Raw genomic sequence first — 14,762 nt, forward strand, 5'->3', positions numbered from 1 at the left:
TGTTAAGTTATATAGGGAAAAAGTTAGAAAGGCTAAGGCACAGATGGAACTAAAACTGTCCACTGCCAGAAAAAAATAGTAAAAAGTACTTTTACAAATATATTAGCAATAAAAGGAGGACCAAGGAGAACCTCCATCCTCTACTGGGAGAAACCTAGTGACTGAGGATGAGTAAAAGGCTGAGGTACCTAATGCTACCTTTGCCTCAATCTTTAATAGTCACACTAGGCATCCTCAGGGTACCCAGTTCCCTGAGTTGGATAGCAGAGATGGGGAGCTGATTGAAGTCCCTGTAATTCAGGAAGAAACTTCCTGCTCCACTTAAACATGCACAAGTCTATAGAGCTGGATGGGTTACACCCAGAGGTGCTGAAGGAGCTAGCAGAGGAGCATGCCAAGCCACTCTTCACAATTTATTAGCAGTCCTGGCTTAGCAGACAGGTCCCAGAGGATTGGAGGTTGGCCAACATGACACCTCTCTACAAAAAGGGCAGGAAGGATGTAGGAAACTACAGGTCTGTCAGGCTGACCTCAGTGCTGGGGAATGTCATGGAGCAGATGATCCAAGTGTGATCATAAAGCAAGTGCAGGAAAATGGGAGGATCAAGCCCAGTCAGCATGGGTTCATGAAGGGCAGGTCCTGCTTGAACAATCTCATCTCCTTCTACAATAAGGTGACTCACCTGGTTGATGAGTGAAGGGCTGTGAACATTGTGTATTTAGTACAAGTTGACACTGTCTCCCACAGTGTTCTAGAGAAACTGGATGCTCATGGCCTGGATAGGTGTATTCTTCGTTGGGTTGGAAACTGGCTGGATGGCTGAGCCCAAAAACTGGGGGTAAATGGCATCACTTCTAGTTGGTGACCAGTCACTAGTGATGTCCCTCAGGGCTTGGTGTTAGGGCCAGTATTGTTTCATATCTTCATTGATGATCATTGATGATCTGGATGAGGAGATTGAGTGCACCCTCAGTAAATCTGTGGACGATACCAAGCTGGGGGGGAGAGTTGATCTGCTGAAGGATAGGAAGGCTCTGCAGAGGGATCTCAACAAGCTGGATCAGTGGGCTGTGGCCAGTGGTAAGAAGTTCAACAAGGCAATGTACCAGGTCCTGCATTTGGGCCACAAGAACTCCCTGCAATGTTACACACCTGGGGAAGAGAGGCTGGAAAGCTGCTTGGCAGAAAAGGGTGAACCCATGCTAGTTCTAGTCTGGACTGAGAAGTAGAATTTGTTCTTGAGTACAGTTATACACAGCATGATATTGGAGGAAGGTGACGTAAGACTAAATGAAAGGTCTAAGCAACCTTAATTGTGAGTTTTCCTAACATACAAGTATTTGTATTTTCAACTCTCTGCTAATACAATTCTTCTGTAAAGGAATTATTTCTATGTTGAAGTGTTACAGATGTATGTGGCACTTGCAAAGGCAATGTCACCCTAGTGTTAATGTAAGAAGGAAAATACATGTGAATTTAAAACAGGATAGTGGGTGATCAGTTATATTACTTTGGTGTTTTACCTTCTTAATAGTGGAAAATATACTACACGAAGAAATGCCGACTGTCAGTATGAGATAATTTTAAAATTCAAGTATTTGACTGCTGCTGGCATTGGAATTAAATGTTTTTCTCAGATTTACTTTACACTGGGCTTCACTTCAGCCTCTCACTAGAGGGTGGTTTTTTGTTTTTTTTTTTCTGCTGTGAAACAGTATATCATTTTTTAAAGCTCAGTACCAAACAAGGCTTTGGGCATGACACTCATAAAAACAACTTTCTTTTTGAGGTATGACATCAGGATTTGTGGATAATATTTGATAGTGGTGACTGAACAGTAAATTGCTCTTTTAAATCAGGTATAGTCGCTGTGTATATCAAAACCCCACATGTATAAATAATATTTATATTAAAACTGTAAAGCATATTTCCTGCGTGTCCTGTAAATCATGTTATCACAGTCAGATGGAGCACCTGACTTAGAGTTACAATACTTTACGAGTCATCTATAGGATTTATATCAGAAGTCACATACAGAGAGTATCTGCACATTTTACACTTAAAAAAAAACCCAAACACAACAAGAAACACCAAAAACAGCCTGTGCTCTGCTCTGTGAAAGCAAGTACTTTCACCTCTGACTGACTGACCTTCAAACTTATGATAATCTACTTTAGGCAGAGGTTCTGTTCTTACTAAAAAATGTACCAGAACCCTGTCATACAAAAGGAGAAAAGCATATGCATCTCTGAATAAACAGTAGCTAGAAGGTTGGGTTGGTTTGAGTTTTTCATTAACAATCCAGAGGACTTTAAGGAATGTTGTACAAATTAGGGGGGCAGAGAGATGTTGATGTTCTTTTGGGATTTCCTATTGCAACTCAGCTATTCTTGTGTTTTATTCACATGTAGATCAGTGAGATTTTTTTTTTCTTCAATTTTTAAGACTAGCTTAAGAAATCTGAGACCATATTATATTTAAAATGTAACCTATGTATACCATGTTGCAAAATGTTAAGCAATGAAGAAGGATATTTTTCATGCCTATTCATCTCCTCAAAAGGTTGTGTAATCAAAGTTTTAAAGTTCCAGTTCTTACTGTTGTTATTCCAAAACATTGTCACTGTAACTATTGGGCAAGGTAGTGCTGCACCTTGTCAAATAAATCTGAGATCCTCTGACCCTCCAGAATGATCTTCTGTTTTATTTTTAATATGATTTGCTAAGTAGCTTTTAAATATAATTTAATATATTAATATTAATGTCCTGAACTCTTAGATAATCTTTCTAGTACTCTATTTTGTATAAAGATGTTGATAATAATGATATTATCTGTAGTAGTACTGTATGAATAATGATAGCAGTACTAATAATAGCATTAAAAATTAATGAGCCATTAGTAGATTCAGCAGAAAATTTTAATGGACCATAATTAAGGTAGAATAAAGCTTTTTTATTTCCTTTCCATTAGCAATTCATTCTGACTTTTAAGTTTTGGTATTCTTTTCTTAGTTTTTTTGTTATTTGAGAGAAGGGGAGTCTGACTTGGGGAGGATTTCAGGTATTTCTGGTACATCAACATCTCTTCCAGCTTTGCACTGTTACAGCCACGGGTATCTGGATTCACTGAACAAAGGAGGGGAAAGAAGAATGCCTTTTTAAAATAAATCTATGTATTTTGTAGCATGACTGTAATCAGCAATGACTAAAAAATTTCATCATGGTAGCTATATTTCAGTGAAGCAATTAAGTACAAACTTCATTTTAAGTAATCACTTAAGAACACCTAAGTTATATGTTTAGCTTAATCTTGTTGAAATAGCTTGCTTAAATAACCTAATAAAAAATAGCAAGTATATATTTCTAGGGTGAATACATCCATATTGTAATGATCAGCTTTGAAAAAAAAAAATGTTGTTCAAGAATATGTTCTTCATCTCTTGCTGTATTTTTAGAGCTTGGACTTAATGGCACATGTTAATATAAAGCACACTGGTATTACTGCTCTTACTTGAACTTTCTTATATTCTGAGAGAAATATTTCATGACTGTAGACAGAATGCTTACAGAAAGTGAAGCATTCACCTTCTCAGTAATTATTTCTTAAACTGCAGTTACTTGCTCTCTCCAACTTCTCTGTGTGAAGTTGTTTGTGAATGATTCTACATAACCTTTTTATAAAACTTTCTTTTTTGATTCCTGTGGAACTATTTATCATTTAAATATTCTAAGGAAATACAGCTTCAATATAGAAACATGTAGTTTTAAATGATCTTTGTATCTTAGTAAAGGTTATTAATGAAAGTTCCCTCTGAATTTCTATCACACTATTTTGTATGAATTAAGGTCTTTAAAAACATAAACCCTAACATTAAATATGATGAGTAATTTTTGTTTTGGTTTGTTTTGGTTTGGTTTTTGTATGGCCATATACCTAGAAGGAACCTTTTCCTTGGTAAACTTTTCTAGATCTTTCTTACTCTCCATGACTTTATAGTCTCATTAATTCTTTTCTCTTTTTTTTGTCAGTTGATTTTGTACAGCTTGATTTATGTTTAAAAAACTAACAGATTGTGAAAATCTTGTATTTCATAAAATTTTAATGAATGAATTACTTTGTTATACCTTACTAGAATACTTACCATATAGTTTAAATGTGAAAACACAAACATTTTCTGTGATAGTTGTGTGCTGATTTATTGTTGAAGTCATTGTACTATGCAGGGAATGAGCAAGCTGGAATACTGCCAGCCACATAAATCTAAGGCACCACAGTAATTTATATGTGTATCCTCATTTTGAAATGCTTGTTTTTCTATGTCATGCTCATAGTGCTGCAAAACTGCATTTTTTACTGTAGTGTGGTTTCATCCATTCCTAGTAGATGACACTGCAGATGAACAGTATATGCACATTGTCAGAAAAAGAAATTGTTTCAAGTTCTTATTAAATGTTTAGTGTGTAAATATACTTGCATATTAATAAAATCAAAATTTTGTTCACATTTTGGAAATTGTGACCATGGTAATTCAATAAATATGCATTTTTAGAAAATACAATTTAATTTCAGGCATCATGGAAAAAAAAACTAAATATTTTTTCTATTTTTTAGTTGGAATTAATTACATATTTCTCGTATATCAGGATAGGAAAAAAGATATTTTAAAAATTCTGTGATAATTTTACATCTTAAGAATCTTAGCAGAAAAGTGGCTACCTATTAAATTTCGTCAATTAGTAAATTATTAATATTACTGTGTGCAGCTTTTTCAGACTTAAGAAATTTAGTGACATACTAATAAGTAATCCATCTTATTAAATAAATTCATTCTGTGTATTTTGGTTAAAAGATGTTATTCTGTTGTGAAACTGCTACTTCTTAGATCTTAGGTATTAGCTCTGAACCTGGAAGTGTATGTAAGAATAAACAATAATTTATATAATATTCTAATCTGAAGCTTCAACATAAATTACTAAACCACAATACTCAATCTTCGTGCCCTGCACTAAAAGCTTAATTCTAAATTTCTGTTGTAGATGGCAATTCATTCAATTCCACATTTTTATTTTTTCTGTTTTGTTTGTAGTGCTATTTTTTTCATTTTTTTATCAAGATTGGGATGGTCCTAATTGATAATTTATTTCCTGTTATGTGTTAATCACTTTTTAACTGGAGTTTGGCACTCCAGTGTCTACCTGTTACGAAACGTGTTACAGAATTTATTTTACTTCCTGTGATGAGAGCTGCCTAAGCAGTAAAAAAATACTTCTGTTCTCTTCCAGCTTACGAGTTACAAAACTGCCCTGATCCTCCTCCTTTTTTGAATGGCTATATAGTCAACTCAGATTACAGTGTGGGGCAGTCAGTATCATTTGAATGCTATCCTGGATATGTTTTGAGGGGTCAGCCTGTTCTCACATGCCAACATGGAATCAACAGAAATTGGAACTATCATTTCCCCAGATGCGAAGGTAACTTTCTGGTACTACCTTTACTTCAGATCTCACAATACTTCCTGATTTTTGTTTACTTGTTTGTGTCACACAGTATTTTGCTGAAGAACTGTACCTGTATTCTAATCTGTAGTGTAAACTGCTGAAGTCAGAATAATATGTCCTTTTATAAATCATAAATATTTTATGGATCATGTTCCTTAGCAGTGATTTATTGTTCATATTAACATCTGTCACTTGCATTGATTATGAGAATTTATGATATTGCCAGAAATTATTTTAAACTCCATGTGATTTCTTTTTTCCTTTTTTTTTTCTGATTTTGGGGCAAAGGGAGCAGTGTACAATGTAACATACAGAATTTTCTGTTGTAAAGCTTTTACTTGGACTTTTATCCAGAAAATACAAGTGTAAAAATGAAATTCCTGATGTTCCTTTAGACCTTTAGAAACTTTGACAAAGTCTTGTGTGGGATATTATGTCAAAACTAGGCAGACAGTGTCTAGAAATGGTGTCCTAGGTAATCAAACAGCTAAGAAGATAAAAAATAGATTGAAATAAATTATTTCCATCATAACAAGAGGCTAATGGTGCCACAAGTGTTTACTGCAGAATGTGTGTTCAATATATTTGACAGCAATCCTGAAAGATGGGACAGATGCTTCCCTACACAAAACACCCAATAGCATTTAGGTTAGTCAAATGAGAAAAGGCTGTGAAGGCTGTGAGGAGTTCAAATGAGATTTAACTGAGCTACAAGTATAAGTGGTGAAAAAACTGTCAGAGAAAGGTCAGTCATTCTTCTTCAGGACAAACTACTAGAGGTTAGAAATATTTTTTCCAGTGGGACAGATTAACGCAGTGTTTTCTACTTTGGATTCTTCTGTGTGACATCAGGATTTGAGTATTGTCGGAAGCAATAATTACACTAGATGTACTACAGGTTTGCTTCAGCACTTCAGTTTGTTTCTTACCAAATTAAGATTTTAGTACTGTGAGTAATAACTTTAATTATTTTTTTTTAATTATTTCTGAGACAGGCATTCTCCTGACAGCTTAAATATATTGTTCTGCAGCATGAGCATGTGTTTCGTACATGTACTTGGGAAGGGACATTTGTATTATTTCCTTACATTGTCTTGTAAAACCGATGTTACAAGAATCCATAAAATTTAAGTTCTAGTCCCATAATATTTAATGCAAATTACCATAAATTGTTCATAAATCTAGTAAAGTGAATATGTAGGAAAGGTTGAAAGTATTGTGTATCTCTTGGAGTGCAGAGGGCTTACAAAGAAGAAATAAAGTTTAAAATGAGTTTTCTGGATGAAGGTTTTAAAACAAATTTTTGTCTATTTCAGACTTGTTAAAGTATAAAACCAATTGCAAAAGCCCAGTTCTTGTTAGTTTAAAAATACTATTTGTATTGTTATTGGAATTATTAAACTAAGAATTATTAAGTCCTTTTGCATTTCAATTTAAACTGTATTTTATCACATTATTGCACAGACATTATAGAACTCTGACAGCCTTCAGGAGTAAGACATAAACATGCCCTACTAGCCGAAGGGAGAAAACATTGTCTGGAGAGAACATTTGTCATTGGGAATGAGCAACACCATGTTCTTTGATTTCAGCAGTAGGAAGTAGTACCTATTTGAGCAAATTAAAGTATTGAGTTTTATTTTTGAATTATAGAACAGAGTTTATTGCATGTTATATATTATGTGTAACTTCTCTACAATCAATGAGTACTTTTTTTCTGTGAAATGGCTATCAAGTTTTGGCTGCTCTCATGTCTTCCATTTTTTTCTTAGTTGTTTTTTTTTTTCGTGTGTGTGTGGTGTTTTGTTTGTTTCTTTGCTTGTTTGTTTTAATCTGCATCAGTACACCTGGAAGAGAGTTTGCACATTTTCAAAAATACAAAAATATAGTAAGAAGTAATTTATGCAAACAGTTTAAAAACTATTGTGGACAATTAAATTCTCTTTCAGGGAGAAGAATATGTTACAAAAAAAAAAAAGAAAGTATTTTGGGAAACTATAGTTGGTATTGGTCCATACTTCTAGGCAATACAGGCATCTCTTACAAAACCATACCTCCCAAAAGAAAAACAGTGGAGCACCATGAGAGAATGTAGTTCTTTGTAAGAGCAGAATAATGCTTTCCTTAAAGGCACAAGATGTGATAATGCATCACATCTTTGTCAGTGATTGGTTGTAGCTCATAATGATTTTTTTTTTTTCTTTTTTCAAGGTCCATTCTACACACGTAAGTCCTTACATTGAACGTGAACTGTAACTCTGACATTTGATTTAAAATTCTAGAACTTTACAAAATCTTTCCATATATTACACAAATTTGTTGTGGTTTAAACCCAGTCAGGCAACTTGTTCACTCACTCCCAGTGAGTGGTGCTCAGCTGACAACAATCGAGCTCCCCCCCACCCCGGGATCTCCCCTTCCCCGCTCCCGGAGGAATGGGGAGGAGGATCGAAAGAGTGCACCTCCTACGGGTTGAGACAAGAACAGTCCAGCAACCAATGTACAACACAAATCACCACTGCTACCACCAACGACAACAATGATAAGGGAAAGTAACAAGGGAAGAGAATACGATGCCACCAGCCAAGAAACGAGTCCCACCGGGAAGCCCGTGTCCTTCCGGGTAACTCCCAGTCACCCCCCACCCCGGGCATGACGTGCTGTGGTATGGAATACCTCTTTGGCTAGTCTGGGTCAGGCGTCCCGTCTCTGCTTCCTCACGGCTTCCCCTCCTCCCTGGCAGAGCATAAGCCTCACAAAGTCCTTGGTCAGGGTAAACATCACTTAGCAACAACCAAAAACATCGGTTTCACCAACACTGTTCCCAGGCTGGAAGTCAAAACACAGCACTGCACCAGCTACCACGAAGGATAAACATGACTGCTACTGCTGAACCCAGGACATTATCCACCCCTTATTCCATACCATTCACGTCATGCTCAGATCCCACATTTTTAATACACCATTGCTCTCCCACATATATACATCCATATACACACAGACCAAGAGAAAAAGATCATTTTCTTAGTGCATGGACCAATCCCTATAATGCTGCTGAGTCCATTCGGTCCATGATGTCAGGTTCCATCTCTTGTAACAATCTTTCAGGGCAGGAAAGGCTGTGTGCAATATTGGATCGTTGCCTGCTGATGCTGGTCGTTCCTTTACTGTGGAACTCATCCGGTTCTATCAAAGTTCATTCTCTGTTGGGATGATGGTTGGAGGGAAGTCAGGGCTAGTTGTTGGTGACCTGGAGACATCTAGTCGATGAGCTATAAAAGTATTACACAGCAGGCAACAGCATACAATTAAATTCACTGGGTGTTTTCCCCTAAAATCAAATCCCCTTGAGGTATACACTGTACTTCCCCATCTTCCCGCATTACCCACCAAGTATATCCAGGTCCCTGAGCAAAAGCAATCCCACGAGTGGGTTTGCCTTTACCTGAAGCAGGAATAACCCAGACTGTCTTCCCCAGCAAATTCTTCATATGCACCACGGGAACTTTGTCCCCCTCTACAATATGTAAAAGTTCTGACTGGGTTGGGCCAGCCCTGTTGAGAGATCCTCTGGTGTTGACCAACCACGTGGCCTTTGGTAAATGTGTATCCCAATGCTTGAATGTTCCCCCACCCATTGCTCTCAGTGTAGTTTTTAACAGCCCATTGTACCGTTCAATTTTCCCAGAGGCTGGTGCGTGGTAGGGGATGTGATATACCCACTCAATGCCATGCTCTTTGGCCCAAATATCTATAAGGTTATTTTGGAAATGAGTCCCATTGTCTGACTCAATTCTCTCTGGGGTGCCGTGTCGCCACAAAATCTGTTTCTCAAGGCCCAGGACAGTGTTCCGGGCAGTGGCATGGGGCACAGCATATGTTTCCAGCCACCCGGTGGTTGCTTCCACCATGGTAAGCACATGGCGCTTGCCTTGGCGGGTTGTCGGCACTGTGATATAGTCAATCTGCCAGGCTTCCCCATATTTATACTTCAACCATCATCCTCCATACCAAAGAGGCTTTAACCACTTGGCCTGTTTAATTGCAGCACATGTTTCACACTCATGAATAACCTGGGCAATAGTGTCCATTGTTAAGTCCACCCCTTGATCACGAGCCCATCTATATGTTGCATCTCTGCCCTGATGGCCTGAAGTGTCATGGGCCCTCCAGGCCAAAAATAATTCACCTTTGTGTTGCCAATCTAAGTCCATCTGAGCCACTTCAATCTTAGCAGCTTTATCCACTTGTTGGTTGTTCTGGTGTTCCTCAGTGGCCCGACTCTTGGGTACATGGGCATCTACATGACGTACCTTCACCACCAGGTTCTGCACCTGGGCAGCAATATCTTTCCACAGTGCAGCAGCCCAGATGGGTTTACCTCTGCGTTGCCAGTTGCTCTGCTTCCATTGCTTCAACCACCCCCACAGGGCATTTGCCATGATCCATGAGTCAGTATAGAGGTAAAGTACTGGCCATTTTTCTCGTTCAGCAATGTCCAGGGCCAGCTGGATGGCTTTCACCTCGGCAAACTGACTCGATTCACCCTCTCCTTCAGCAGTTTCTGCAACTTGTCATCCAGGACTCCGTACAGCTGCCTTCCATCTCCGATGCTTTCCCACAATACGGCAAGAGCCATCAGTAAACAAGGCATACTGCTTTTCACTGTCTGACATTTTATTATATGGTGGGGCCTCTTCAGCATGCACCACCTCCTCCTCTGGTGACATTCCGAAATCTTTGCCCTCTGGCCAGTCCATGATGACTTCTAGAATGCCTGGACGACTGAGATTTCCTATTCGAGTTCGTTGTGCAATTAGTGCAGCCCATTTACTCCAGTAGCATCAGTTGCATGATGTGTAGAGGAGACCCTGCCTTTGAACATCCAGCCCAGCACAGGCAACCGGGGTGCCAGAAGGAGCTGTGCTTCAGTGCCCATCACTTCCGAAGCAGCTCGGACCCCTTCATAGGCTGCCAGTATCTCTTTCTCAGTTGGGGTATAGCTGGCCTCAGATCCTTTATATCCCCGACTCCAAAAGCCGAGGGGTCGACCTCGAGTCTCCCCTGGAGCTTTCTGCCAGAGGCTCCAGGTCGGACCGTTCTCCCCAGCTGCAGTGTACAGTACATTTTTTACATCTGGCCCGGTCTGGACTGGTCCAAGGGCTACTGCATGAACTATCTCGCGTTTAATTTGCTCAAAGGCTTGTTGTTGCTCAGGGCCCCATTTAAAATCATTCTTCTTCCGGGTCACATGATAGAGAGGGCTTACAATCGAACTGTAATTCGGGATGTGCATTCTCCAGAACCCCACAGCACCCAAGAAAGCTTGCGTTTCTTTCTTATTAGTTGGTGAACCCAGGACAAATTAATAAATAATTAATTTTAAGTTCTAAAAAAAACCCTGAAAGGTGATGGTTGTGGATTCAATTTTATGACTATTTTGGAAAAAAAAAAACGAACTGTCGTGGTTTAAACCCAGTCAGGTAACTCGTTCACTCACTCCCCCCCTTCTTTCCCTCCCCCTACTCCCAGAGGGACGGAGAGGAGAATCGAAAAGAATGCAACTCCCACAGATTGAGATAAGAACAGTTTAGTAACTAAGGTATAACACAAATCACTACTGCTACCACCAATGATAATAATGATAAAGGAAATAACAAGGGAAGAGAATACAACACCTCACCACCAGCTGACCGATAACTTGCCCCCCCAGCCCCGACCAAGGTCCGACCGATACCTCCTCCAACCCTGCAGTCTCCCAGCCCTTCCGGGTAACTCGCAGTTACATCCTGGGCATGACGTGCTGTGGTATGGAATACCTCTTTGGTCAGTTTGGGTCAGGTGACCTGTCTCTGCTTCCTCCTGGCTTCCCCTCCTCCCTGGCAGAGCATGAGGCTCACAAAGTCCTTGGCCAAACCAAAACATCGCTATCAGCTCTGTTCCCGAGCCGAAAGTCAAAACACTGCACTGCACCAGCTACCAAGGAGGGGAAACATGACTGCTACTGCTGAACCCAGGACACAACCATACCCAAAACCAGTGTTTTTCATGATAAAACTGTACTATAAGCAAGTATGAAATATTTTTTGCTCATGTTAAACATGCAGTAAAGTTTTGCAATATCCTTAAAGAGGGTTATAAAAGTGTAAAGGATGATGATAGAATATTACTAACATATGTTTTATATACAATACAATTCGAGGGTGGAAAGAACAGTTAGAGTTACAAGCATAATATCAGGTAAGTCCAGAAAATAATAATGCCACTTTCAAAAATTGTGAAAGAAAATAATCTGAAGATCAAATGGAATATATGGGATAATTGCTTGATAAAATAACTTCTGTGCAGTCTTTATAAAACAGGTATGAATACAACTTGCTATAATAAATCATAATATTAATGTATTTAGTCCTAAATCTTGCTGTCTGATGATACAGGTTTTTAAAACTCATTACCATTTTTTCGGCCAGTCAGCTACAACTTGCCTTATTATCGTGCGTAAGAACAGAAAAAGAAAATACTTTACAGGACATAAAAAAGATAAGAGAGTATATGTTGTTTTTTTTTCTATTGCCATTAATGCATACCTACACTCTTTGTACTCCTAAAGATATTTAAGATATCAAACCTGTATTCTCTCTCTTATCCTTTGAATTTACTAATTGAAATTAATTTTAACAAACATTAATGTCTGAGATGCAACTGGAAGTTTTTATCAGTGGGAAAACACATTATTTTGTATATGATCTTAGAAATCTAGAGTCTTAGATTTCTAGACAAGTTATAATCTTTGTTCTTTTTGGAAATGGTTTTAACATTCGCTGTATATTTTTTTGGTTCATTATATGTTGTAGTGTTAGTAATATAGGTTTTTCTAGTTACATATCATTCTTACTACTATTTTGTGTTATTAAACTATTGGCATTTTGGATCCTGTTGATACCTTAAAAAGATAAACATGGAACACTGAACTGCTGGTCTTTTACAGCACATACTTTTGGGATCCTTTTTGTAGTAGTAAATCAGAAATGAGAAGAATAAAGTGTATAAATTAAAATTAAACTGAGAAGATGGATAAGGAATGTAACCATTATGTTATGCAGCTTTGAGAAATAATCTAGCTTCCTTACTTGATAAGAAATGGTATCAATATCACAGCCATTCTGTTTTGTTATCCTAGCCTGTAAGAAAGCTCTTGATTTTTTGTGTAATCATAGAACGGTTTAGGTTGGAAAGGCCCTTAAAATCATCTGGTTTCAACCCTCTGCCATGGGCAGGAACACCTCCCACTAGACCAGGTTGCTCCAAGCCCCATCCAGCCTGGCCTTGAACCCTGCCAGGGGTGGAGCATTTACAGCTTCCTTGGGTAGCCTTTTCCCGTTCCATATCTTTCCTGTATTCCATGATTCCCTTGAATTCATAATAGCATTAGAGAAATGTTCAGTACCATTTCAAGCTTCTAATATAGACAAAGGGAATTATCATTGCAAAGGTTTCTCTCAGAAACATAAAGCATATTTTTTTTGTCTGCTGGCATTAAAATTTTCCCACTTCTATGTTCTGTATAATCATAGTCTGATATCTTTAGACACCTGATTTACTGTTATCGGATATTCATATATTAGTTTTTCCTAGCAAGACCAAAGATATACTATTTCTGATTTAATTAATTGGTAAAAATCCTGGTACCTGGGGGAAGATAAGAACAGTTAGACTAGGTGGCTTTTTGATACTGCTAGTTTTTATAAACATTTGAACCCGGGAAGACAGTAAGAGATGTCACGTTACTAGAAATCCTAAACTGAATTTTTTCAGTCTAGTTGTAGTTCCCTACGTCCCCCTTTTTATACTAAAGAAAAGTGGTGGGTTTTGTGGCTTGGTTTGTTTTGGATTTAGCCTGCCATCAGCACGCAGGGAAAACAGTAATAAAACAAAGCTGGTAAATAATAGTGTTGGGTCTGTAAGCTTGCCCTTCTAAGAAGTGTCTCTGAAGATCTGTATCAGTGTTGTGAAAAAAATCGATCGTAGACAAGAAAGTGAGTACACCTATAGTGTTTAGCTAAACTGCAGGTACTTGCCAATATCAGAATTAATTCAAATATGCTGCCCTGTCCCAGAAAAACACCATTTTGCACATATATCCATATTTTACATTTAATTGCTAAAAATTTTAAACTTTCTGATATTGCATGGGAAATTTTTTCTGTCACTTTAAGGCCAGTGGTTACCACCTAGAGCACTATGGCTAAAACTTCAGGACTTTTCTTCTAGATTTTCTGCCTAAGACATCTGAGATCTGTGGTGTATGTCTGTCTAGCACCTGTTAGGTCATCCAGTTGTCTATCTTAAGTTAGTAAACTAGGCTTCTGTTCTGCACAGTTCTATTCCCATTCAGAAAACACATTTGTTGGCTTTATGTTCTGTGATGAAAGGATGGCATGGTTAAATTTCTCGTATTGTGGGGCTAAAGACAGGCATCCATAAGTTCATAACTGACATTGCTGTATTTGAGATAAATGAGTTTCAAGTTTATAATACAAACTTGCACAATAGGAGCTCCTCTGCACCATTGTTTCTTGTACTCAAGAGCCTTTTCAAGGTATTTTCATCCCATATACATTTTCACTGCTTCATACTAGATCATGGTACCTGAAGTCTTCCACCCCTACTTCTTAAGTCAGTTACACCAAGCAAGGCTTGGTGTATATATACACATACTGTGAACAGTTGTGGACATTTGTACAACAATAGGGTTAAACAGTTACCAGCCATATTGAAAACTGTAGTCTAGCACTGGAGGACTGTTTGAACTGCAAGATCTGCATGATTTAGGAAGCCATCCACATTCTAAATAATATTCTCCACTGTGTACCAGGTGATTTGAAACAAATTTAAGAGCTTAATCTGTATACCAGAGAAAATCAGATTAATTTCTGCTCAAGAGATCATAGTAGAAGCATGTCATGTAATTGTGCTCTAAGACTTCACTCCTGTGCAATCAGTTTGCCCAAATGATATACCATAGCTGTCTTAGCATAACATTTGTAGCTGTTAAGAAATTACTAACTATGTTTGGGCACCTTTGGGTGGACCTTTAAAAATGTTTACTGTCCTTCTATGCACAATGTTGTATCTGGAATTAGGTATAATTGAGCATTGGAGGACATAGTATTGCATTTATTCATTTGTAAATCAGCACGTGAGCTAGTGTTAGCATTTGAAAGTTTAGAAAACTTGATTATATGCTTTTACTTTTCAAAAAT

At 38.0% G+C, this 14,762-nt stretch overlaps 1 protein-coding gene across 1 annotated transcript in view; it reads left to right on the forward strand.

Annotated features, from left to right (window-relative positions):
• LOC130606014 (CUB and sushi domain-containing protein 1) overlaps positions 1–14,762 on the forward strand; it is a gene marked incomplete at its 5' end in the record, with an annotated part of 426,016 nt that overhangs the window by 302,055 nt on the left and 109,199 nt on the right. The window contains one exon of the mRNA XM_057421927.1: positions 5,284–5,472. Coding sequence (XP_057277910.1) covers positions 5,284–5,472 — 189 coding nt within the window. The remainder of the gene's footprint in view (positions 1–5,283; positions 5,473–14,762) is intronic.

This window comes from Pezoporus wallicus, unplaced genomic scaffold (assembly GCF_028554395.1).
Source record: "Pezoporus wallicus isolate ANWC-B61680 ecotype Strahan unplaced genomic scaffold, APGP_CSIRO_Pwel_v1 contig_6672, whole genome shotgun sequence".
Taxonomy (NCBI): Eukaryota; Metazoa; Chordata; class Aves; order Psittaciformes; family Psittacidae; genus Pezoporus; species Pezoporus wallicus.